Below are 27741 nucleotides of genomic sequence, written 5' to 3' on the forward strand. Positions count from 1 at the left end.
TGCTACATGCATGGTGTTCTGTGACTTACTGTAAGGTTTGGAAAGAAAAGATGGGGGATAGAAAAAATAAGGAAACACATCCACACAAATATTACCCAGGGAAATTGGAAGGGAGCATGCTGCCATCAAACAGCAGTTACAGAGGCAGGGAGGAGCAGTCCAATCTAAATCTTGTAAGGTTGGGCTGTCTTGACCCAAAATGGGAGGAGAATGGGTGCTGGAAAAAAGACTTCCCTTCAAACACTAGAAATCCAAAAAGTAGTTAAAGATGAAAAGATGTTAACTTTATGGCCAGATGGTAATCAATTGGCATATTATAGCTACCTTGAACTTTTTGTTTTGTTTTGTTTTCTGTTTAAAAAGGGATTTTAAGACTTCCTTGAGACAGAGCCTGATCAGAGGATTAAAATAGTTGAACGAGTAGATGTAGAAAGTTTATGGGAAAACTGGCTCAAAGGTATGAAAGCCCAGTTTCCTTGATTCATTCAACTTTGATACTAGAAATCAAGGACTGCATAGCCAGGTTTTAGCAGGCAAGCAGCTTCTCTGCAGTAAGCCAACTTAAATCAGTGAAATAGAATGTAATAGCACTGGCAATTCTGTCTTTTGTCTTCATTTTTTTTCCCCTTCCTCTACATAATGTCTGTCCTCCTTGCCATTTGGAAACTTGACAGCAAATCTGGTTCTGGAAGACTGCTTATTTCAAGTGGCCTTTGATAAATCTTCTATTAACATTCTTGTTACATCATACTTGGTCTTGCAAGATGTACCAGGAAATTTCACGTATTCTTTAGGGACGCTTTGATATATCTAACATAACTGTGTGTCTGCAAAGATGTGTCTAAAATCAAATATATCCCTGATACAATTAGTAGCTATGTATTTGTGTGCTGTGAAATGTCAAGAAAAATTCAGACTGCCTAACAAGATCTCAATAAATTGTTTATATCTTGCCCTGCCCACCAACTCTATTATGCAACATGTTTTGAATTAGTGTATTATGTAATTGATACATGATGTACAGTGATGTAACGTTTATTTTATTTTGATCTTTGAGGTACCTCTTATTCCGGCTATGAAGCCGCGGTGTATTCAGCTGCATCGTCCTATTACCAACAGCAGCAGCAGCAACAGAAACAGGCAGCGGCAGCAGCTGCTGCTGCTGCCGCAACAGCTGCTTGGACAGGGACCACCTTTACTAAAAAGGCACCATTCCAAAATAAGCAACTGAAACCAAAACAACCTCCCAAACCGCCCCAGATCCACTACTGTGATGTTTGTAAGATCAGCTGTGCTGGACCACAGGTACCTGTATTATGTAATATTCTGCTATACACTTTAGTCATAATTTCTTCAGCTAAAAAACTGACCCCATTAAGAATATTTGTTCAGTTTTAAAGACCTGATTCTATACTTCTACTAAAGGAATAATTAAATGAAAATGTGCGCTATTATAGAAAGAGTTCTTATGAGAAGACAAAAAGATACGTCCCCTGACCTTGTACAAAGAAGTTTCAGCTGTGCTTTAGACTTCAGAAATACTCTAAACTTTGAATTTGATTTGCTTTTTTAGCATAGCAAACTTCTTAGAAAATACTTCTTTCAAAACTGTGGAATTACATAAATTTTGTGAATGGTAAGCCTGAAAGTTTATTCTTCACTGTATTCCAGCATCCCAGTTTAGTTTCACAGTGGGTACAAGTGTGTAGAAAGTAGATACCAGTTCATGCAGAGTGTTTATGTGTGTGTCTGGCTAAACAGTTCTTACTCTTTAGGTAAAGCTGTCATTATTTCCCACCCTGTCTGTTCTCTAGATTGCTGGTGTTGGTATAGGAACAAATATCAACTTTTGCATTTCATTTTCAGCACAGCTTTATTTATGCACTACTGTCTTTTGAATTGATTTTTTTAGTTCTCTGGATACACTCAATCACTGTGATCTTGTAGTCTGAGGAAAATTCAAAATCAAGAATAATTGAATGCAATGCAGGGAACTGCAGTTTTCTGATCATTTCAAGTTTTACATGGTAATATCTGTTGACCAGTACTTGATTGAGGAAGTGAGAAATTAGAGGAGAAAAGCCCATATTGTATAACCTAAAAGTGGAATCCTGGTGGTGGAGAAGAAAATTTCTTGGTCTTAGAAGTGGCCTGCTAATGCCTTAGAGCATGTCATATGAAAGAAATGTTCAGTGTAGGAAGTATTTCTTATACAAAGCATGTGTTTTATGCTATGTCCTCTATTACATGTATTCACGTGAATGATGAACGAGCAGTTCAGACAGCTTATTGTGTGTGTATTGTTTATTTAAACAGACTTATAAAGAACACTTAGAAGGCCAGAAACACAAAAAGAAAGAAGCAGCATTAAAAGCTTCCCAGAACACCAATAACAGCAGCACTTCTGCTCGTGGAACTCAGAATCAGTTACGCTGTGAGCTTTGTGATGTGTCTTGTACAGGGGCAGATGCTTATGCTGCCCATATCCGTGGAGCCAAGCATCAGAAAGTAAGAGTTTTCTCCTGTTATTGTACAAGTCAGTCATGTATTTCTTCCCATTGTTTCTTCTCATCTTAGAGAGGAGAAAATACACAGAAACAATATAATTTGAATTATTTTGTTTAAAGAGGTTTAGTTCTGTTTTTTGTTTCAAACTTATCTTTAAGCTCACTATTCGAAGGGCCTTGTTGGGAGAAAGGGGGAAAAATATTGCCATGGCATCTATGAGAAGACGATGTGTTGGGAGAAGTATATAAATCGTAGGAAGAAGGTGTAGAGTAAGATGGGGAAAAGAGTCAGTGAGGACATGTGGTAGCATGCTTGTGCCCCCTAACTCTCTTCAAGACTTTCCTTGACATTTGTCTTATTTGCCTGGTGCTGTGAAGCTTTCAGTGCACTTTGAAACACTGTAAGCTGAGTCAATGCCAAGGGACAGGACTATTATGCATCACTCCTTGGTATTTTTTGCAAAGAAAATTTGCACAGGGGAGCGAGGAACAATGTCCTGTAGTAGACTTTATAATGAGTATGTTCGGAAGACTTTTCATAAGCATGTTTTCCCTGCTGTTTGGGTGCAGTTAGGTAGGCATTCTGGAATAAAGACTGAGGGCTGCACTGTGAACCCCTGTGACCTGTGTTTTAAATTTGGCCATACAATAGTAAATGCAATGACAGTGTAGAATGTGTGTTTAGATATTACAGATTTTCCTCATAATCCTGGAAAGATTAATGTCAGTAACAAATACAGTATTAATATTCAGCTTTTATAGCTCTTTGCATCTCAGAACACTGTATAAAGTGGCATCGCTAACATTGTTCCTATTAAATAAATCTCATAGCAGATCTAAAACAATTTTCTCACAAGAGCAAAAATTGTAATTTAGATAGACTTGCCTAGTGTTCTTTCTTTCATTAATAAGTTGAGCCATTACATTCTTGGGTTGTGCCCAATAACTCCATGTGTGTATGGAGTATAGTATATATTATCCTTATATATTTGGACAGAGCTTTCTCTTCCTCGTGGATAGTCGCTAACCACTGCTAATTTAGGTTGTCATCAGTGTAAAAATGAAATCTCAAAGGACTCGATTTCTGTGGTACACTGAAGAATCTTGTGCATTCTACTGGAAAAAAGTAATTTTGAACAGTGGCTTTAACTTAAATTTATAGTATCATGTGACACTAATTTGTCTGAATTCTGATGGGGAACATACTTCAAAAAGTAAGAACAAAAACTTTAGAAGTGTATGTATACAGTTGTGTGCATATCATGATTGTGTACATGTGTTTCCATTAAAGGCATGTCTTGCAGATTGTATTTTTTTTACTGCTATTTTCAAAACCCAGTCTTTAGTTTTGATTTTGCATGTTTTGTTCTTATGGACTACATGCATTGCTTTTTCAGGTGGCCATCAGCTGTCACCAAAAGAAGTATTAGTCTATCTCAAGCATGTTGTGGAAAGGCCTCTGCTTATTACTTCTAAGAATAAGCATGTACCTCCTTACTTTCTATGAGATACTAAAGAGCTCTGAAATACATGTCTCACATCCTCCTTAACTATCTCTGCAGATGTGCTTTTTTTAAAAAAAAAAAAAAAAAGAAAACCTTTGCCTAAGGAATCTCTTCAGTTTTGCTAGGTAACCTGGAAACTCTTTCAATGTGAATGCTCTTGAAATGTAGTGATCAAAAGAGACAGTGTTGTTGAATCTGAATTAAATAACTCTTATTTACAAATTTTATTTGGAACCAGAATAGTTCAATGTACTACACTTTTGGAGGGAGAGTAAAAAGCAACCAGGCAACAAAACAGTTACATTGAAACAGTTGGAGCAAAATGTTTCCTTGAGTTGTACTGGCTTCTGAGTTTATTGGCTTTCTGTTCTCATCTACACAGCTTTTGGAGTAAATGTCTGAATTTATAATGGAAATAAGCAATGTGAGATAACTATTGACTATTTCCTTGTTACAGATGACAAGAGCTTTTACATGTCCATCTTTTTTTTTTTTCCCAAAATCAGTTTTTGTAGAGAAGCGATAGCTGACTTTTTAGTTATATTGACTTTTTTAGTTATATTGATGTTTGTGTTACATCATTTTTTATATATCCCAGGGAGACCATATTATGAATTTCTCTTCATTCTTACAGGTAGTAAAGTTGCATACAAAACTTGGCAAACCCATTCCTTCAACTGAACCAAATGTGGTTACCCAAGCTACTTCCTCAACGTCCACATCTGCTTCCAAACCAACTGCCTCTGCTTCAAATATAGCAACTAGCAGCAGTACTGTGAACTCTTCTGTTGCATCCTCTGCAGTGAAAATTCTTACTCCCACAGCAAACACACCACTTAACACTGCGTCCAACAACAAAACATCTTCAACCGCTGCTAATATAGCTGTAAAGAAAATATCTACACCGAAAATAAACTTTGTTGGCAAGTACAGAAGTCAGTCTTTATTTTGAAACCTAACCTATTCTATAATTCTTTTTAAGACTTAGTGCAGCAAATACAAATGTATTTAGTTAACTTTATGCATGAGTAACTCTGTTGTGTTTTAAGAGAATTACTGATAGATGAAAATAAGACTGTAGATAAAAGTTTTGCTTCAAAATTTATGGTGTTTTCTGCCCGGTTGTCTCCACCTGACCTCTCTTGGAGGCTTCTCCCACCTTCATAAGAAGCCTCCCACCTTTGGTTTCTTATGTAGTAGCTGCTGGAGTATTGCAGTTTATAGTCCAGTTGGTCCTCATTTCCGTTTACAGCCTGGGCTGTTAAGGCAATCTGCAGTACGTTGGCAGTTGATAACTGGGCAACTGAAACATCCTTGTAACAGTGGAAATCTAACAGTGGAAACTTTTGAAATAAGCATGACAGACGTTTAGAGATGGGAAGCAGCTGTTCCACAGTAAGCTATCTTGCTCTTGAAGGAAAGACCTATGCAGTTGCAACACTAAGGGTTACTACCTTTGTTAGTACAAACATTATAAAGTTTTGAAGTACTTTTTTGGATCCATTTACCAAAAAAAAAATTATTTGATGACAAAAAAGAGATTGATTATTAGAATAGGTTTGCTAAGTTGTTCCCATTCAGTCCTATCTCTTTTGAAAAAGCATGAAAATGAATAGTGAAAATTGCAATTATATAAAGCAAAAGTTTTTCTTGCTAAAATAAAAAAGTGTTTAAATAACTTGAATGTTGTTCAACTTGTTTTTCAAAATCTTTCACTGTATTTAAAATGTGTTTAAGTTTTAACTAATTTTAAAAGGCTGATAATGCTTTGGCTAGAACATTGATGTTTGCAAATAGTCTTCAGTTTGCACATCATGTGTAATCACATTCTCGTTTTATGAAAGTTAACGATTTAAGTTTTTTGATTTGTAGGTGGCAATAAGCTTCAGACAACAGGAAGTAAACTGGAAGAAATGAAATCAGCTGAAACTGTTAAAACAACTCCTGCTGCTACAGTACAAACACAGGAAGTAAAACCAGACACAGCAGCTGAACCAGTGACTCCCACAACTCTTGCTGCCTTGCAAAGTGACGTCCAGCCAGTGGGCCATGACTATGTGGAGGAGGTATTGATATGAAAATGTGTATTATTTTTTAACTATTTTAGTGAAAATTGGTTCAACATGAAACAGTCACAAAGTGGCTGAGGTTGGAAGGGACCTCTGGAGGTCGTCTGGGGGTCCAATCCCACTCAAGCAGGGCCACCTTGAGCCATTGCCCAGGACCGTGTCCAGACAGCTTTTGAATGTCTCCAAGGATATGGAGACTCCACAGCTTACCCGGGCAACCTGTGCCAGCGCTCAGTCACCCACACAGTAAAAAAGTGTTTCCTGATGTTCCGAGGGAACCTCCTGTGTTTCGGTTTGTGCCCATTGCCTCTGGTCCTGTCACTGGGCGCCACTGAAAAGAGCCCGGCTCTGTCCTCTTTGCACCCTTCCTTCAGGTATTTATATAGATGAAGAAGGTCCCCCCTCAGCCTTCTCTTCTCTAGGTTAGACAGTCCCAGCTCTCTCAGCCTTTCCTCATAGGAGAGATGCTGCAGTCCTTTCATCATCTTTGTGGGCCCTTGTTGGACTCGCTCCAGTATGTCCATGTCTCTCTTGTACTGGGGAGCCCAGAACTGGACACAGGGTGCCAGGTGTGGCCTCACCAGTGCTGAGTTAGAGGGGAAGGATCACCTCCCTCGACCTGCTGGCAATACTTTGTCTAATGCAGCCCAGGATGCCATTCGCCTTCTTTGCTGCAAGGGCACATTGCTGGCTCACCACCAGGACCCCCAGGTCCTTTTCTGCCAAACTGTTTTCCAGCTGGGTGACCCTCAGCATGTATTGGTGCCTGGGGTTGTTCCTTCCTGGGTACAGAACTTTGCACTTCCCCTTGTCGAACTTTGTGAGATTCCTGTCAGCCCATTTCTCCAGCCCGCTGAGGTCGCTCTGGATGTCAGCGTGACCCTCTGGCGTATCAGCCACTCCTCCCAGTTTTGTGTCATGAGCAGACTTGCAGACTCTGCCGCATCATCCGGATCATTAATGAAGATGTTAAACAGAACTGGACCCAGTATTGACCCCTGGGGTACACTGCTAGTTACTAGCCCCCCACTAGGCTTCATTCTACTGATCACCATGCTCTGGGCTTGCCCATTCAGCCAGTTTTCAATCCACCTCACTGTGTGCTTATCCAGCCCATACATCAACAGCTTGTGTATGAGGATATTGTGGTGAGACTGTGTCAAGGGCCTTACTGAAGTCCAGGTAGACAGTATTGACTGCTCTCCCCTCATCTACCAGGCCAGTCATGTCATCGCAGAAGTTTATCACGTTGATCGAGCATGACTTCCCCTTGGTGAAGCCATGCTGTGACTACTGATGATTTTCTTGCCCTTAATGTGCCTGGAAATGGTTTCCAGGACTAGCTGCTCCATCAGCTTCCCAGGGATTGAGGGGAGGCTGACTGACCTGTAATTCCCTGGGTCCTCCCTGAAGATAAGAATGACAAGGCATTGAACTTGAAAAGGCTTGTGCATATGTTTACATTTTTGTATTGTACATGTATCTTTTATGCTCAGTGGGGCATTCTTCATGTGGGTGGCATGAGAGATGCAGATGAAGTCTGATGTAAATTTTTCATGATTTGCAGGTTTGTAATTATTCAACTCAGTATGTTCAGGCTCGAGTTTAAAGCTGTGTACTCTTTGGAGTGGAAGAACTTTGTTCTTTGTTCATTACCAAGCACAATGGTGTGTCTGTCAGAATTGAACGTTCTACTTTGCCTTCTTTCAGTTATTGTGTGAACTTTTTAGCATGTTTTGAGACAGGTAGACATTATCCAGTGTCACTGAATTAGATGAATTTTTACATCAGCTTTGGGTTTTTTTTTAAAAAAAAAAAGCCAAATGTGTTATATAACTTTATTTTCCAGGTAAGAAATGATGAAGGAAAGGTGATCCGCTTTCACTGTAAACTTTGTGAATGCAGTTTTAATGATCCTAATGCCAAGGAGATGCACTTAAAAGGGAGGCGGCACAGACTTCAGTATAAGGTTAGTAGAAATGCTAATGCTTCTATCTGAAAATCCACCAGATGTCAGCTGACTGACTACATGTGCTTACATTTAAAGACTGGACAAAAGTAGGTACTCTTGGGTAAACAGCATATAAAAAAAGGCAGAGAAATATATTTCTTGGGGAGTATAGTCTTTAAAGAAGTAATGCGGTCCGTGAAACTGTATTTTGGTTTGGTTTTTTAAAAACATTTTGAACATTGCTTTCAGGCAACCTTTGCAACATTAAAATATGGTACAACGTATGCAAGCAACAGCAGGTTCTTTATGTTGTTTACCATGAATTTCAAATAGTGTAAAATAGTAGTGCTCAATGTTTTTGGCAGGATAAACCACATAAACCCTTTGTGGAGACATTTGAGAAACAAGTGTTGCAGCTTTTTTAGTCATGAATGGAGAGACACCTGTACTGACCTATGGTGTGCATTTTGATTAGTGTAAGATTATATTGGAAGAATCTACTGTGGTCACAGGAGATACAATGGACCTGCGTAATCATGAAAGGGATGAAAGAAGAGACAAAACTGCCAGAAAATTTTACTCAGTAACTCATGATTATGCCCCGGTATGAGGGACCCTGCAGGAACAGGGCATCAGGACACACACTGTAGTTAAGATGAAATGTTTTTTCAGGCTAGAGAGTGGTCATCCTGCGACAGAATGAACAGCAAATTATTTAGTATTTCATGTAACATTTTAATCTTAAATTGCTTTCTTCTCCTATAAGTGAAGAGGGAATTCATGCTATTTGTAACATGTTGCTATTTCTTTCGTTTAAAATACTGGACGCAGATTTTTATTCTTCAGCTGCTCATTCAATGCAGTTCTAAAACTGCGTTTAACTCCCCTTGATTTTATCGTAGACCGGTAGTGTGTATTAAATATGTCAGAAGAACTCTGTAACCTTGAGATGAGAAGAGGAAAAACAACATTTCATTTATTATTTTTCTGAACTAGAAAAAAGTAAACCCAGACTTACAAGTAGAAGTAAAGCCCAGTATTCGAGCAAGAAAAATTCAAGAAGAGAAGATGAGGAAACAGATGCAGAAAGAAGAATACTGGAGAAGGCGAGAAGAGGAGGAACGCTGGAGGATGGAAATGAGGTAGTGCATTCTGTTTTATCAATGAATGAGACAAAGCTGCAGTCAGATTATCTAAAACTAACTCTGCTTCTGTAGTTACTTATTTTGAATACTTGTTTTGGGAACTCTGTGCTGTCTTGTTTTAAATTGAGTTGTCATTATCCCTCTGGGGTTTTTGTTTGTTAGTGTTCAATCCCTGTGAGGAATGCAGACTTATTGGAGTTATTTTGCTATAAATTCAGACCCACTTTCAAAATAACCATTCATTTTAGTTACCCTTTGGAGTTCACTGGTGTTTGCTTATGACTATTAGAAATGAGTTAGTGAGGACATACAAGAATTTAGTTAGAACGGTTGCAAGTGTTAACTGCTGTATAAGGAGAACACTTTGATTGATGCACTTCAGGCGATATGAAGAGGACATGTACTGGAGGAGAATGGAGGAAGAGCAGCATCACTGGGATGACCGTCGCAGAATACCAGATGGTGGATATCCTCATGGTCCTCCAGGACCTCTAGGCCTGCTGGGAGTTAGACCGGGAATGCCTCCTCAGCCCCAAGGACCAGCTGTGAGTTTCTTAACTTGAGGAAAAAAAAGAAATCGTACTTACCAGGAGGCACAGTTAAGAACTATAAATTATTCATTGCTACTTCAGTTGTCTCCAGTGTTTCTTAATAAAGGATTTGGAAAAGTGAAGAAATTACATGCTAATGAAACTGTGTAGGTGGACCTGTCTTCCAAAATAAGGCCACTGAAAAGACAAAAGGATGCCTTAAAGACAAACATTGTTTCTTCTGAAATACAAGTCACTCTGGATTTGTGTGCTACTTTTTATTTTATTTAATTGCATTATACAACATTATTTATCTAATTGCGGACAAATATATGGATAAAAAGTGGTTAGTCTCAGAGGATAATGGTTAGTGGTGGGTCATACTCTACCTGGAGGTCAGTAACAAGTGCAGTACCACATGGTTTTATCCTGGGATTTGTCTCATTAGCACCTTATCAATGATCTGAAAGGTGATGGAGTGAGTGCATACTCACAAGGTTTGCAGCTGGCATGAAACGGAATCAGTTTGGGGTGGAGAGAATAGTTGATACCTTTGAGGGCAGGGCCATCCAGAGGGACCTAGGCAGACTGAAGGAATGGACCAACGGGAACTTTATGGAATTCTGTGAGGACAAATGCCTAATGCTGCACTTGGGAAGGAATAACCCCTTGCGCTGATACAGGCTGGGAAGTGACAGGCTGGGTAGCAGCCCTGCTGAAAGGGATCTGGGGATCTTGGCAGACAGCAAGCTGGATGTGAGTCAACAGTGTGTCCTGGCAGCAATGAAGGCCAACAGCATCTTGGGTTATAGTAACAGGAGCATAATCAGTAGATGGAGGGATCAGCTTTCATTAGACCCAAACTGCCATACTACATTCAGTTTGGGGCTTTCCAGTACAAGAAAGATACTACAAACCATAGCAGGTTCAGTGTGGGACTACCAGGATGGTCAGGGGTCTGGAACGCATGCCCTCTGAGGAGAGACTGAGGGGTCTGGGCTTGTTCAGCCTGGAGAAGAGAGAGCTTCAGTGGGATGTAATAGCCTTCTAATACCTGTGCATTATAAAGGCAATGGAGCCAGGCTCTCTACAGTCATGAGAGGGCAAGATACAACCAGCTTAAGCTGAGACAAAAGAGGTTCAGATTGAATACAGGAAATAATTTTTTTCACGCAGATGTTGTGCAGCCTCTGTCTTTGGCGGTTTTCAAGAACCAACTGGATAAAGCCATGAGCAACATGATGTGGTCTGATAGCTGACCATGGTTTGCACAGGAGGTTGGACTAGAGGACCTCCTGAGGTCCCTTCCTGTTTGAATTCTCCTGTGATTCTATGAAAGCAATCATGGATACTGTATTTTGTAGCAATATGCAAGTATTTCCCACTTGATAGAAAGACAATAGATATTTATGTTGGGGAGATACTTTTGATCCTGGGATTTCATAATTTGTTTAATTTTGATGTATTTCATGTTTTTTCAGACATGATTGTGACCAGTGTAAGTTGTTAAGGACACTTCAGTTCTTGTTTTGTTACATTTCAGCCATTTGAGGTTTGAATATTCTGTTGTTTAGCTACATGTTTGGTTTTTGGTCACTTATCATTTGTGGATTTGGAAGCGTACCCAAATTTCAGAAATATGCTTTTTTGTCTGTTTAGCCACTACGCCGCCCTGACTCCTCTGATGACCGCTATGTGATGACCAAACATGCCGCTATATATCCAACAGAGGAGGAACTTCAAGCAGTCCAAAAAATTGTTTCTATTACTGAGCGTGCTTTGAAACTTGTTTCTGACAACATGACTGATCATGAAAAAAGCAAGAACAAAGAAGGAGATGACAAAAAAGATGGCAGTAAAGACAGGTATTTTTTTAAATCACTTTTTAAGAATTTCATCATTTGTTTCTGAGATTTTTCCTTACACTGTTCTCAGTGCTTCCAGGGATTCTCCTCACTTTGGGTTTTGATATGGTATATGTTACTATGGCCTCAGAAGTATGTGGAATACTCCTATTTTATTTCACTTTTCTATCTTCAGGATTAGTCTTCAGGTTTTTATATTATTTTAAATGCAACTTTTAACTACAATTCACAGAGCTTTGAAAGGAGTTTTACGGGTAGGCGTTTTGGCTAAAGGTTTGCTACTCCGTGGAGACCGGAACGTCAATCTTGTTTTGTTATGTGCTGAGAAGCCTTCAAAGACGTTACTCAGTCGTATTGCTGAAAGTCTTCCCAAACAACTTGCAGTAAGTAGAATTTAGATTTTTGGATTTGAATTTTTGTAAAAATACTGTAAAAATCTGTCCTCAAGTCAAATGTCTGCAGGGCTCACTGTGCCACGTTTTGTAGCTCAGGTTCAGTTTCTTTCCATTTTCTGAGTCTTTCCATCTGAATTCAGGGACTAATCTGCATGTTTTGCTTTCTGTATATTGTGTCCACACAAGTGTCTAGGTGTTTATGCTAGCAGTATAGTATCAGCCATCATTGAATAGATTTCATTTAATTGGCAAATAGAAATGAACAGAAGAAAGACCAGTTACCATCAGCGATAGAGGTAATTTGTGCAGTGTTACAGGAAGCTTGCTGCCTGAAGGTCAAAGTTCTCCATTAATGCCAGTCTGTTTGTACTTATATCTTGTTTCCAGTTTGTATGTGTCAGTGCTTTGTAGTTCCACGATTAGTTAACTAAGTCTTGTGTGTTTTTTTTTTTAATTTGGCCCTTTTAAAAAAAAAAAAAAAAGTACCTGCAGCCTTAGACCATTCAGCAGAATTCATGTAAACCATTTGCTGTATTTCCACAAGAAATGAAAGTATAGAATAAAGTCTCTGCTCTTTGATGAACAAAGCCTGTCCACCATTGTTATAGAAGGCTTGTCACAACATTAGTGTTTCAATACTGTCTGGTAAAATGTTCGGCGGAATCAGTGGCATGGTAGAAGCTTTAGCAGGATCAGATTATTTAGAAAATAATCTTGAGTTTGCTCTTGTTTGAAGTAACAGAACAGAATAAAATTTAAAAACTCCACATCTTGGTCTGGCTTTGTGGAGAAGTCACTTAACCTTCTAGTTTGTGGAAGGAGGTGACGGAGGTGCCTACAGCTTCCTTTTTGGGGGTATTTAGAATTACTAAATCTAGTTGCAAGAAGCAATTTGGAATAACCACCTTGTTAGTTACTCTTACATTTTTTCCCCTGGTGTTTATCTTGCCCTTTGTTCTTAGCATGTTGTGACAGCCAAGAGTAGAATGTACCTAGCAGTACCCATCCTGTAACTGCGAGCTTGGAGAACAACCACTGCATCTTTGTGCTTTTTAAAAGCTCCTATGATCCAATGAGAAACATATCCAGCTGACATTTTAAGTGGCACTGAGGCTTTTCTTTATCTCAAACACTGTCAAGGTTCTTGTTACGTAGCTTACTTGTATACGAATTTCCTTTCTGGGTAGTTTTTTTTCTTTTGCATGCTTGATGACTGCTGTGTATTTTCATTAATGATTTGGAAACAGTATGCAAGTCTGTATATATGTCTCTTAATTGTGTATATTGTGGTTTCTTTGAATACAGGGGTATCTGCTTCATATTGTGTTTCTGTCTTTCTTTTAAAAAGACTGTTGAAATCCCTTTTCTTCCCCATACTTTTATTGGCTACATGCTAATAGAAATTTCTGTTTCTCGATATTTAGGTAATAAGTCCTGAGAAATACGATATCAAGTGTGCAGTCCCAGAAGCAGCAATAATTTTAAATTCGTGTGTGGAACCCAAAATGCAAGTTACTATCACACTGACATCTCCAGTCATTCGGGAGGAGAACATGAGGGATGGAGGTTGGGAAGTTGTTCAAGATGTTACTTCTTCCTCACCTGTTTTTTTATGTTTATCTATTCTGCTTAAGATGGCATTAAGGTCCTGGAAGGCAACATGCTGGCACATGTGTTTGATCGAAACCTTGTTTTTCAACAACCAGTCTCGGGAGAGAACAGTTGGTTAAAATAAATGCTTATATGATGCGTTTATTTAATTTTTAAAATTTCTAACTTTATATCCAACCTCAGCTTTCTGGAAAAGGTACAAACTTGACTATTTTTTTCCCCTCTTTTAAAATTATGTGGAAAAAAGTATTTTATAGCAAGTGGCTATACACTGGCTTTATAGAGCAGTCTTACCCTAAGAGAAAGATTGTATGATTTTAGACAATCAAATCACAGGTTTTTGGGTTTGAAGTGGATCAGTATTACCATCACTTACACATTCCAAATAACAGCACCACTTAAAATGCACTTTTATAATACTTTTGATGGTAACAGTGCTTCTAACTTGAAAAGATGATGCGATTTTTTCCAGCTCTCTGAGGTTGCTTTTTGGTCTGGAGTGCTTTTTGAGTATGTTTAGGCTCCTGGTATCACAATCAGTCTTCTATCCAACTGGCAAACCCAGACTAGTACAATAAGAAATGGCTTTGTCGTTGAGCTGAAGCAGAAGGTGGAGCTTGTAAATCAATTTACATTTCTGAAGTCCACAGTTTCTCTGGTGCCAGCAGTGTTGCTTTAGGGTCTGTTCTGTAACACTTTCAAAGCTCCAAAAGCTTTTAAGCCAACAAGCATGATTAATATCTGCAGTACCTTGGTTCTTTTTGTTTACGGGTCAGATAAAATTAACTTTTGTTTCCTTTTAATCCTGTATTTTCATAGTTGAAAGAGATCATGGCAAACAGGGTTCTGGTGTTTGACAGTGAACCTACAAATAGGAAATCTGAGGCTATCTTAACACTTCTTATATGCAGGTTGAAAAAAATTGTATGTGTGTATGTATACATGTGCTTGTGTATATACGTATTTATATAAGCCACGGAGGTTTTTTTATTTCATCTCATCATTACCTGTTCTCTAAAATACTTGAGGTTTTTATATTGCATTAGTGAATGTCCTGTAGCTGTGACTAGTGCATTGTAAGCAAGCTGTGTTAACAAAGTCGTCCTACATAATCAGAAAGAAAAATTTCAAGATGCATTCTCTGGTTTGGATGACATCTGAAGAGTCTTTAAGAGTGCTTTGTACATGATTTTTAAGCTGTGCATATTATTCCTAGCTATAAAGACTTTGTACATGTACTGTCACACCCAACCAATTTTACTTCTTTTTTGACAATCTAAGTGTAACATGACTCTTGGTTTGTCTGTGCTGAATCCAACTTCACATGTTATTTAAGTTTATAAAGAATACTTTAACTTAAAAGATTTGATTATTAAATTAGATTAACCATTAAATGAAGTTAACCTTAAACACCATGTTTATTTCTTAATGTACTGGGCAAAAGTGCAATATTGATTCCTGCCACAATATTCAATTTCAGTTAAGTGGTTTCTGGCCTAAAATTCTATGATGTGGACTAAAAATTTAAAAAAATTAAAATTACTACCATCAATCCCTTAATTTATGCCACCTAAAGGAAACAAATCTGTATTTTTGTCTGACCCACAAGAGTTAAAATGATCATTGTGAGTTTATTCACTGCTGAATGCAGTACTGCCTCTAGGCAAGCACAATCAAGTTAGATTTCAAGACACTGAGCAGTATAAAATGGATGTGCAGAAAAGTTCACTTTTGAAACTAGAGCAAATAGAAAACTGAATTGCAAATTATTGCAGCAAAGAAGGCCTTATTACAAAGACTGCTGCTTATTTGCTGCAGAGTAACAGTATGTGTGTGTGTTTTTTCTTACTGCAGCTTCTCATGCTCTGTGTCTTACAATGGTTTAAAGTTTTCATTTTTTTTAGCCTGCTTGGGGAGCTAGGTCAGGTGATAAGGAAGGCTTTACCGGAAGAACCAGTTTGAGTAAAGATGAGACTGAGGCTTGCACATGGAGTAGAATCATGTTTGATGTGTAATAATCCCATTACATGATAAAAGGCTAAAAAGAAATACAGTGAAATAAAATTGTTAACCGCATAGCTACTGTTTCTTACAGTATTGTGCGTTTGACAGTTTACTGAATCTGATATATTCAAAGTGCTCTAACCCCTGCTGTGGAATCTTTCCTTCAGCAAACAAAGTGTATATACTTATAAACGCATATATGTGTGCGCGTGTGTCTTTTTTATCCTTAGCTAACAGCCCCGGTCCAAAGCCTTCTAGCAGAGGGACTTGATTCCTGTCAGGGGTTGCTGCCAAGACATCGGAAGGATTTTTGACCAAGGTTTTCTAAAGCTCAGTGTCACACCTGCCATGCTTTACAAAGGAGGGGGTTTGGATGCATAGTCCTAGCATCTACTGTTACTTTGTGTTTTTTTTTTTCTTTTCGTCTTTGTCTCTCTCCTAGAATTAAGCAGTGTTCACACTAGTCTTGAAATAGTTGACTGGGTAAAATGTATTTCACATAATAAAACTTACTGAAATTGATATACCTGTTAACTTTTAATGAAGAGGTAGTGTGGACACAGCATGTCTAACTGAAGATTAACCCCTTATATTTAGGCTAGTAATAAGTTATATAGGGTAAGAATTCGTGCTTGTGTTTTGTAAATTAATTCAGTTTTTTGTCTTAGCTTAACAGGGTGGTAGGTTAGGCATCTGAATTTAGTTAAATAGTCTCTAAGGGGTTAATCCTGAAATGTGAAACAGATGCAAAAATCCACAGATTAAATATTACAAGAGTTTCCTTGATACGTTTTTTCAGTCCATGTATTCTCAGTGCAATAGGTGCCTTGGCAACTTCTGACTTTCAGAGTCTTTTTAAATTTCAAGGGTATTCATATGATATCTATTAGTAGCACATTTTAGATCAACATTTCCAGCACTGAGTAAGATTCTCTTCTGTGCATTTAAACTGTAATTCTTTTTAGTAAAATTGTTTTCCAAATTGAAGTTTTTCAGAGCTAGAAATAATTGGAGTTTCAAATTATGTAATGAATTATTGTGCTAAAAGTTTGCACAGTGTCACCTATTTGCATATTAGTTTTAGAAGAATGTAAATAATTGACTGATTAGGCTACTAGGCCCAACAACCCGTATTTTTATTTTTAATTTCTCAACCTTACTTTGCCACTTTTTTCCTGCTGTGAGTTTTCTCTAGATGTACTCCTTGTCTCTTACATCCAGGTTGTACTCGTTTCATCAGTTATCTTACCTGGCACCTCTCTTGTATAGGTTTGGGTTTGGGGTTTTTGTTTTGTTTTGTTTTAAAGGAAATACTGCTTTAAATGTCTTCATTTGCTCTGTAAATGCCTTGTTAGTGCAGATTTTCATCTTTCCACATTAACATATAGTCCGTAAGTTTGAATATCTGTGTGAGAAGATACCTATGTTCTTCTCAGCTTCGTTCTTATTTTGAAATCCTCCCCCTTTTAGCCCTGTGCAGAGCAATGGGACTATCCTATAAAAAATGCTCAAATCTGAATGTAGTACTTCAGATTAAATTTAATTATTAGATTGCAAAGTTGCACCACCATGTTCATTCATGGCTTTCTAGCTCTCTGTATAGTAAAGTATCGTACTATTTATTTTACATTTGTGTAAAATAGGTGGTTTCAGAGCTGTCTTTCTGCAGCATCCGTAAAAACTTCTCGTTGCAGGCATGTTTCCTGACTCTCAATATATATATTTTTTTAATTTTATTCTCTGACTTACCTGAATTTATATCTTGCTGGAATAAACTATATTGTTCCATACAGCCAGCTCCTGTGAAATGAGTACCATTGAGTGAGGGCTTTTTATTTCATCTTAGCTGGTGTATCACCAGTTATGCTACCAATTTACTTTGTTACTGACAATAGCCATTTTCATAATTAGTAAAACAAAGAACTTCTAAAGCTGGTCACTGCATTATATCTGTATAATTTTTAAGTAACTCGAGGATGCCATTTCACATTGTTCAGTGGTTCCAGTTTCATTGATTAAACCACTTCCAAAAGGGCCTGTGGTCTCTTCCTTTTTGGTAACAAAGCAATCAGCTTGGTAATTAAATCCTTTTTTGAACATCTAAATATACAAGATCTGCTATATTTTCTTTATCTTTCAGACATTCTGCTTTGTTTTTAAACTATTCCTTGCTTTTCTTTTTCCTGCTGAATCTTAAGTAAAGCAGCCCCTTTTGAGACCCTTCCTTGCACCCTAAATGATATTGGGGCACATATATTATAGGCTGAGAAATTTTAGTTATATAAGTAAGAGAGAGGGTACTAGAAGGTAATGGAACTCTGTAATATTGAAGAACATTTCACATTCCTTTAGTCAGGTTTTTAAAGCAAAATAATTTCAAGTTTAAGGTACGATAAAAATAACATTACTAAACATCTAGTGCTTTTAAGATTCGTTATACTTAGTCTTTCTTTTAGGAATAGGTCCCAAATAACACATGATCATTAAAATTTACAAGAAACTAAGTTTGAATGTTTCTACTTGGTTAAAGTGGATTTTTGTGTTCCTTCTGTCTTGTGTTCTCTGTGCTGGTGCACTGTGTCCAACCATCCTTCCTTCAGTATTTAATTTTAGGGGATATGTGTTTTTCCAGTGTTAGCTTAAATAAAGAAGTACTACGCATTGCATAATCCGCAATGCATTTGAAAATAACCTCAGAGCTAAAGTATGATATGCTCTTGATCTCCATACTGGGTTGATGCCCTAATCCTAATTGAATGGCTTTTGTTGAACATTTACATTTGTTGTTCAAGGGTTTAAACTTTAAATGGCATGTGTGACATTGAAGCTACTTTAAGGAAGTGTCTTGCTCACCTGGTCAAACACCCATTCCTCACTGCATTTTGCCAATTCAATCCATTTTAGATGTAACCTCGGGTATGGTGAAAGACCCACCGGACGTCTTGGACAGGCAAAAATGCCTTGACGCTCTGGCTGCTCTACGCCACGCTAAGTGGTTCCAGGTTCGGAACATCATTTTACTTTCTTCTTGTAGCCTTATGAGAGATTAGTTCAGTTGCAATATAAATGTTTAATTATGTGAAAACACTCAGCGTTGTTCATGCTAATAATACTTAATATTTTTCTGGTCCCTAAATTTAAATGTAGAAGGTTGAGTATGGAGGAACTGCTTTATGCAGTTATTGCTCATTTGACATGATTTTTTTTTCTGGTCTTTGAGAAGGCGATGTTGAAAGCTTGACTCGCTTGGGGTGATCATATGTTGTATATTTGTTATATATTCCATAAGGCTGCAGAGTAACTTTGCTTTAAATAATGGAATATGTGTTTAAAGCTTTGTGTTTAGATGTAAGACTTTTTTTCCTATTTCTTTAAGTGCATTAAGTGTAGGGAATGAAAGGTGAGAAGCAACTGTTTGGTTTAGTGACTTTGCATTCTGGCAAAGGCACAATAAAGAAACCAAACAGATTCCCTTGACCTTTCAGTCTCTATACCTATTTCTTAGATCTTTACTTTATCCTTTTTATTTCTAATATAGAAAGATACTGTATTTATTGTTACAAGTGAACATAGGTCAAAGTGTACAGGGGATCAAGAAATGTTATTCTTGTATAACCTGTGCACTTTGACTTCTACCACCTTAAATTACTAACCCTGTATAAAATACTGCTGTAAATGGCAGCTCATGGAATAAAGTTGTAGAATGATTTGTTTCAATCTTGTATCTGAGCTTCCATTGAACAGTGGTGTTTTAGTCTTTCAACAAGTCCTATTTGCTGTAGGTGCTGGGATTAATTAATTTGATTTTGTATTGCTCTCAAGGCTAGAGCTAATGGTCTGCAGTCCTGTGTGATTATCATACGTATTCTTCGTGACCTCTGTCAGCGGGTTCCAACTTGGTCTGATTTTCCAAGCTGGGTGAGTAATGTTCTTTTGAATGAGTCTTTTTAATACACATGGTACTGCAAGTAAAGCATAGGGGAAGTGTTACTACAGTTTTTAAATGTAGACTTTTTCAAGAAGTAATGTAGGGTTTTGTTTGGTTTTTTGGGTTTTTTTCCCCAAAAAATAATCCGGATTCCCTCTAAAAATTGAATTTTCTGAGGTTTTGTCATTTGGAGCTGGAATTTATTTTTTTTTCCAAAAGGAATTTTCTTGTTCTTTTGTATTCTTTGTGGGTATAATTCTTATTCTAGACTTTAGCATTTTTTTCCTTTACTCTGTACAAAAGAATCTGATTTTTTCTAACCACGTACTGTGAATTGCTTGGAGTTTACTGAAGTTTATTTAAAATAATGTCAGCTGTGCCTAGATAGTTCTGTGATAACAGAAAGGCTACTTGAAAGAATAAATCACAGTAATTCCGGTGATCATTAATATGTCCCTTCCGCAAGATGAAATACCACAGTATTTCAGTACAGTCTGTGGATGTGTCACCATTAGCATTTTAATTAGTGTCATTTAAATTTAGGTTGTACTGGGTTACCTCTCTTAATTCTTGCAGCCGAGTGTTCTTGGCGCATTCCTCTTGCATTGACTATCTTAAATGATGCTCTCCAGGAGTCCAGCTTGTGCTCCAAATATTAACAGATGTTCAACCTGTGGACTGGACAAAGTTAGTCTGAAACAAAATCTCTGAAACCTGTATCATGTGGAAGTAAACTTAGCTCTGACTGTTTCGTTTCACAGGCCAAATCCTGTTGCACTGTGCTGCTTCCTTGTCAGTTTTGGCAGGAAGAGCGCTAACATTGTCAAGACAGTTTGAGCAGTTGGCATTACTTCAATGAGAAATGTTTTAAAACTGTACTAAGCTTGCAGACAATTTTATTATATTACTTCTGATAATATTTATTGCTTCTGGAAAAAACGTGGAGCAGTTATTTCTGGTTTTTAATACTTAAAAAAAAATAGTGCCAGTTTCTGTGCTACATTTCATGAAAGATCACTGTACAAACATAGCTTAAAAGAAGCTAAGTATGTGAGTGCCCTCTTAATATCACTATGATACTGAGTTGCCAAAGAATAAACCCTGGCATACTTTTAAAAAAGCATCCTTAGAGCTATGGCAACACACAGCAGGCACATAGGTGAAGAACAAGGAATGTTGTTTCTTATTTCTCACATTATCTGCTCTGAGGCACATCCAGAAGGGAAGACAGGTATGAAGCAGTGTGTCGGGCCTAGCTGTGTCTCAGTTCTTTCCAAAAGTGATTCAGGATTTGCTCCTGGTACCTGATGCATTGTCAGTGGCATGGATCAACATTGAAGTCTGTGTAGTCAGCTGTTCTTCTGGCCCGTTGGCGAAGTCTTACTGATAAAAACAATGACAGAATGAAAATGGTGATTTTAAATATATGTAATTTCTGCTGGTCACAGATGGAATTTCATAGATTGAAGAAATAAATTTTTCTGGATACAGAACTTCTCCTAACCTGTATGCTAGAAGCCTGTTACAAACCAAGGAGGTGCCAGAGCTTTTCAAAAAGAACCTAAGTAGTTGTAAAAACAGAAGATATTGGGAAGTCTAAATGTGGACATTAGTAGCTCCCTCTTTATGTACCTAAAAATAAAAACTAAATTAGAAGAATTTTGTCAAGTTCCTACAAGTCAGAAGGAACTATTATTCAAGGATGATTTTTCAAACTTGAAATCCAGCCTTTCGTGCACATAAACACCAGGGCGTCATAATTCACATTTTCCTAGTATTAAATTGTAGACTTCAGTGTCTTGTATGAGGATCCAAAAGAACTAGACTTGAACAAATGCAAAAACATGATCTGCTTTTTTTCTTTCCTGCTGTATTTTGCTTCATACTTGAAAACAACTAAATTACTGTTGCTAAATCCTGAGTGATACAGTGTGAGTATGGAAATACCATGCTCAAGAATTTAAATTTGTCAGGTAAATGGAGCTAAAATAGAAAGGAATGGGCACCCTTAGTGAAAGATTGTAATCAACACTGCCTATAGTTACTTGCATGCATCAGAATAGGCATTTACTCCTGGAAAGTAAAAATAAAAGGCAACATTGAACAACTGGAAACTCGGTGGGGAGGACCAAAAAACAACCCCCCCAAAAAAACCACCAAAAAACAAGAGAGACACATTTTTTGAGAATTAAACTTGCCAAAGAAGTTGTATTGAAACATCCATTCAATGCTGAAAAAAAACTGAGGAAAGCTATTCTTTACTTCTGCAAATATCTTTTATAGTTTTTTCTTGAAAAAATAGTGTCTAATAAAAGTAAACAATGGAATATTCACAGAAAAAACCAATAAGTTAAAATACAGCTAATCATTTAAACCATTTTAACTAATATCAAATAATGTATAAATTCTAGAAAACCTGTTTATCATCAAGGTTTTTTTACACTTGTTTAACATCTGAGTTAGTGTTAGCCTATATCCAGGAGAAAACTTGCTGTGAACTTCAGTTTTGCTAAACTGAAGAACTAGTAACCACTTAAAAGATCATTGAATTTTTGATGCTTTACGTTTCTATACTCTTGTAGAAAAAGTTTATTTTTCTATAGCATCCTGTTAATTTCATTAGATATACTGTGTGCTATTTATTCATGTGGCTGACAGATTCAGGTGACCCACCGTATTTCATACTCTCTCAATGGCTGGACAAGTTGTCTACCTGCATATGTAGGCTACTAGTGTATAGATTTCTACAAAACTTTTGAACAACTTGTGATGAGAAGAAGCATATTGGTATCAGTACTCAATGTTAATCTTGCACCAGCTTTGTTTTTATTAATCTTTATAAAATACCTGATTTTTTTTTTCCATTTTAACTGAAAGTGTTCTATGATGTGTACTGTTCTTCAAGATTCCAGATTCAAAAGTTCTGTATTGAACAACAGTAGCAGCTTTTTTCTGTTTTAATCAGTCTTCTAAATTGACTGGATTTTCTTATTGTTGGTCTAGGCTATGGAGTTGCTTGTGGAAAAAGCAATTAGCAGCGCTACTGGGCCACAGAGTCCTGGGGATGCACTGAGAAGAGTTTTTGAGTGTATATCTTCGGGAATTATCCTTAAAGGCAAGTTGCATTTGATCAGTGTCTGTATACTTATGCTTAACTAACGTAAAATCTGTAATCTTGGTTGAAATAAGGCAGAGATGTGGTAATAATTAGCTTAACTATTGTAGGTGGTCCTGGCCTTCTGGACCCTTGTGAAAAAGATCCTTTTGATACACTTGCTGTAATGACAGATCAGCAGCGAGAGGATATTACTTCGAGTGCACAGGTAAGGAAACGTATGTGTGAAGTAACTAAATTTGATTGCTGGTTTTTGGGGTGGTTTTTGTTTTGTGTTTTTGTTTCTGTGGTTTTTTTAAGTGGAGCTATATGGCGGACTTGAATTTTCCTTTCTTAGAATACAGTCAGGTCTTATCAGTCTTAAGCTAGGCCATGAACATGTCACAACAGAGGATGTATAATAGTGTTCATTTTTGCACTAAAATAACATATTTTCCCAACAAGTTTGAAGCACTCCCATCTGTATCTATCTGTAAAGGCGCTTACTCTGCAGCAGTATGTTATTAGATTTAAAATTACATTGGCATTCAATGTTTTACAGATAAATCTCTGGAAGTTTAATTTTTAATATTTATTGTATCCACTTACAGTATTGACCATTCACGCTTGCAGCTTAAGAGGTTACTGCCCCTGCCTCTTCATTTGATCCTTTTGCTAAAGATTACTAATGTGTAATGGGACATGTGACAAGCCTTGGCTGCTTCAGTGCAAGTCCAGCAGCTAAACCAGATGTACATTATTTTTAAGCTAAGATGATGTACTTTGTACAGAAGCAGCAAATGTGACATAGTGTTGACTTTGTTGGGGGAAGGAAGAGGGGATAATGAGACCTAAGGATAATATCATACACTGCTAATGTTCTTCATTAATTGTTTGACAAAGTATTCAAAATTGACATTTGTTTCTAACAGAAATATCTTCTTTCTACCCTTTTTCTAGTTTGCACTGAGACTCCTTGCATTCCGTCAAATACACAAAGTTTTAGGAATGGATCCGTTACCACAGATGAATCAACGCTTCAACATCCATAATAATCGTAAAAGGAGAAGGGACAGTGATGGGGTTGATGGATTTGAAGCAGAGGGAAAAAAAGACAAAAAAGATTATGATAACTTTTAAAAATGTTTGTCATCCGTGCTAAGATCGAAGGTGATAAAAAGTCCATTTGTTGCCTCGCTTTTACTTCATTCATAATAATGTCTGTTTAAAACATCCAAAACCAACTTGGGAATTGGATTTGGAAGAGAACAACCTAGCTGTTCTGTGAGATTGTGAGTATTTTAATGGATGTACTGTACCAGACAAATTATGGATGGAAAGACTGCAAATGGAAACTCTGTTGTCATACAAAAAAATACTTCTCCCTCATTGCATTTTCTTTAAACTTGTTGCTAACTTTAGTAACTTTTCTTCTTTTTTTTTTGTCTTTTTTATTAACAAGTGCGTTGTCTTCTTACCTTGACTGTATTTAATGCAGCATTTGTGCTTCTATTGCTATGTGTATTTTGACTTTTTATTTAGAAGGTTTTTTGTTTGCCTTTGACACTAGTTGTATAAGTTACTTTGTGTTAGATAGTATGAACTATTCCCCTCCCAATTAATATTTTACAGAACTTTTTTTTGTAAAGTGAGACTGCAGGATTATGTTTTTTTCTAAATGTGAAGGGGTTACAACACATAATTATCCTGCCATTTGAGTGCTCAGAATTAAATGTTTTTGCCAATCTTGTGGCATTTGTCTCCTTAGTGTGATATAACGGTGTAATTAAGACAAATTTGTGTTAATCTAATCAAGTTTGCTGTTAGTTGTGCATTAGCAGTATAAAAGCTAATATATACAGTATGGTCTTGCAACAGTTTTAAAGCAGCTGCATAATGGATCAAAGTTTTGCATGATGTTTTTGTTTTTAATAGAAGGGCTTTTAAAACTATCATTTTAGGTTAAATGCGTAGGTCTTTGTATGATTGACTTTGTGACATAGCAAGGCCAAAAAATAACTTTCTGAATTTCTTTTCTCAACATAGAAGCAAAAGCGGGCATTTCCCATTTAGACAAAGTTAGTCCTTCTTTTCAGTCAACTTTGTCGATATGATATTAATGCCTCTCAGCCCTTAAACTAAATGTTTGTCATATCAGTGCCTGTGAGGTTATTCCTTATAGCTATTCCTGTATAAACTTTCTGTGATTTTTTCAATAATTCAAATTTTAAAAGTGAAGTATTACTGAAAAAGTGAAGGTTATCAAAGAAAAAACCCAGAAAATTATTTGATGTGGCCATAGTGTATGCTTATGTCTCTTTCAAAAAGCTAAATATAGCAGTGGTGTAAGTAAAGTTACATCATACTGTTGATGTATGCTCTGGTACACAGGTGTGATTTGTTGTCACAGCACTACAGTGGAATACACAAATAAAAACTAAAATTTATTAAATTACTAAAATTCATTTTACACTGGAAACTGAAGTTTCATTCATTCTGTTCAATGTGTATTATGCTTTGTTGCAAACCCATAAAACACAGATTAACGTAGACTAACATTCCGGTAACTACTTTATCAATGGCCGTAGGATAGTATCACACATTACAAAGATCATTTGTTATTTCTGGTACCATTTATTAAAAAAACCTTTTGTTCCATTTTGAGGTCGAATTTATCTTTGACCTTTTTAATAAGTAACTCTTGGAGTAGGGGGTTCTGTTTGCAACGCCTACTGCTAATAGCATGGGCCTATGGAATAAAAATACGATATTTTAGAAAAATAGAGGGAGTCTAAAGACTTAAAGAAAAAATTTAATACAGTGTTCTTCAAGCATCAGAGTGCAATTTTTAAGGGAGTGATTATTAATGGTTAGAAAATAAAAGGAAAGCTTTCTCATCGTAGGAAAGATTTCTTACTGATATCAGCATCAGAAATACAGAAAGCAGAAATGCTTTAAAGTTACTTTAAAAAAAGATTACGCTAGTTTCTGTTGTCCGGCCTTCATACATAGCTCCAAGCATATGCTTGTTCTTAGTCTTTTTTTTCAGAGGATATCTTGCTGCCATGGTGTCTAGTTAGCCATTACTATTTATTTTGAAAGCTACAGGTGCTATTCGTGTGGCTGGTTCAACTCCATACCAAAGTTTCTTTCCTCATAAAGCAAACTTGTCTATTCAGGCACGTGACCCTAAAATTTAAGATTAAAAAGGTCAAAGATGTGTTTTGGGTTTCCTGTATTTTTGTTCTACTGGCTTTTAACTCTTAACCAGTTTCTGGATCTTTTGAAATATTGTGTACTTAAAGTGATTCCACATTAAATATGAAGCTGTGACCATGATTTTTGTGCTGTGTGGTGAAGAGTGAATTTGCAGTTTGTTTCTGGTTTTCCCACCCATTTTAATGGGCTATTTGAGGTAACTTCTGACTCTTGTTAATCTAAGAAAAATGGAAAAACAAGGTTTTAAAAAGTACAGAGCTAGCTTTGACTTTAAACATTACACTGTGCACTTGGGAAGGACAAAACCGAGACCAAGTAATCAATTTATGAACAAGTAATCATTTTAATATCCTGTGTTTTGGTAATGCTAGCAGTTTACTAATAAGCAGTGTTTGCCTTTTTTATTCAGGAATGCTATGTGTTAGATCTCAAAATCCCAGGCACTGTCGTCATCATACACAAAAGAGAAATGTACACAGCAAGAATTGTCCCCTCAGTGCTCACCTTAGAGGAGCAGTTTGTGAAAATGTGAGCTGTTCTGTTTTGAAGCTTTTTCAAACTTTGACTTGTCTGCCTAGTTTATAAGTATGTCCTGTCTGTGAGCAGTGTGGTTTCACGCAGATTCCTGTATAGAGGCATTGCTAGAAATTAACGTCTGTTGGACATAGTCCATCAACTTCTTGCCCTTTTATGACATTCTAGATGAACTGTTAATCTTACAGAGCTATTGAATGTGATGGGTTCATTTGCTGCTTCTATTTTTAGACCTATTTCACTACTCAGAAGTGATTTAATAGTCCTTAAAATTGTTGTATCTAGCAAATTTCTGAGAGTTGGAATCAAATTTAAATATTCCTACAACAATTTGTATGCATATTTAACATTCTTGTTGCTGGTTGAATATCTGCTGATCATTAGTCTGTTAAGTATTCACACAATGCCGAATTCATTTCTTTATTAAACAATTGAGACTTGTTTGGACTACCCAAAGGGATTTTAATAGCTGTTGTGGTTTAACCCGGCAGGCAGCTAAACACCACGCAGCCGCTTGCTCACTCCTCCCCCAGTGGGATGGGGGAGGGAATTGGAAGAAAAAAAAAAGTAAAATTCCTGCGTTAAGATAAAGACAGTAAGGACAGAAAAGGAAGGGAAAATAATAATAATGATAAAAGAATTAGAATATACAAAACAAGTGATGCACAATGCAATTGCTCACCACCTGCTGACCGATGCCCAGTTAGTTCCCGAGCAGCAGCTCCTGGACAATTTTCCTCCTAGTTTATATACTGACCATGACGTTATATGGTATGGAATATCCTTTTGGCCAGTTTGGGTCAGCTGTCCTGGCCATGCTCCCTCCCAACTTCTTGCGGGGTGGTGTGAGAAGCTGAAAAGTCCTTGACTTAGTGTAAACACTGCTCAGCAACTACTAAAACATCAGCGTGTTACCAACATTATTCTCATCCTAAATCCAAAGCACAGCACTATACCAGCTACTAGGAAGAAAATTAACTCTTACCTCAGCTGAAACCAGGACAATAGCATAGCATTAATAATAGAGGGGCAAAAAAAAAAGTAGTAGGCATACCTTGCAATCTGTTTTTTTCCACTTACATTGTAGGTTTATGAAGTACAGTGATAGATTCAACAAAAACATCTGTTGGTTTTTTTTTTCCTCTGACAGCTGTAAGCCAAAGAGCTTTCTAGCCAAAAAGGCTAGCAAATTAAATTTCTCCTGAGAGAGTCTTTTAGAAATCTTCTCAAGAGTTCTTTTTTCCTTCAGCGTGGTATTTCTCAGCCTTTCTAAAATGAAACAGATACCTGGTCTTTTGAGGAGGGAAAAAAATCCAAGGAGTGTCATCTACAGAGTTATCACCATGGTTTTGATTTACATCAAAATAAAAATCAAGCTTCATTC

At 37.0% G+C, this 27741-nt stretch overlaps 1 protein-coding gene across 2 annotated transcripts in view; it reads left to right on the plus strand.

Moving 5' to 3' along the window:
• The window catches only part of ZFR (zinc finger RNA binding protein), a 48044-nt gene extending 21987 nt beyond the window's left edge, over positions 1-26057 (plus strand). Inside the window, exons 6-20 of one of the 2 annotated variants that reach the window (XM_050912824.1) lie at positions 1058-1305; positions 2317-2508; positions 4647-4947; positions 5885-6078; positions 7931-8050; positions 9029-9174; positions 9560-9722; positions 11367-11572; positions 11805-11955; positions 13392-13533; positions 18487-18584; positions 19405-19500; positions 22514-22625; positions 22736-22833; positions 23565-26057. In XM_050912824.1, coding sequence (XP_050768781.1) covers positions 1058-1305; positions 2317-2508; positions 4647-4947; positions 5885-6078; positions 7931-8050; positions 9029-9174; positions 9560-9722; positions 11367-11572; positions 11805-11955; positions 13392-13533; positions 18487-18584; positions 19405-19500; positions 22514-22625; positions 22736-22833; positions 23565-23744 — 2447 coding nt within the window. In that variant the 3' untranslated portion in view covers positions 23745-26057. The remainder of the gene's footprint in view (positions 1-1057; positions 1306-2316; positions 2509-4646; positions 4948-5884; positions 6079-7930; positions 8051-9028; positions 9175-9559; positions 9723-11366; positions 11573-11804; positions 11956-13391; positions 13534-18486; positions 18585-19404; positions 19501-22513; positions 22626-22735; positions 22834-23564) is intronic. The other variant, XM_050912825.1, reaches the window with a different exon arrangement.
• Positions 26058-27741: the final 1684 nt, after the last annotated feature.

This window comes from Gymnogyps californianus, chromosome Z, assembly GCF_018139145.2.
Source record: "Gymnogyps californianus isolate 813 chromosome Z, ASM1813914v2, whole genome shotgun sequence".
NCBI classification, from domain to species: Eukaryota; Metazoa; Chordata; class Aves; order Accipitriformes; family Cathartidae; genus Gymnogyps; species Gymnogyps californianus.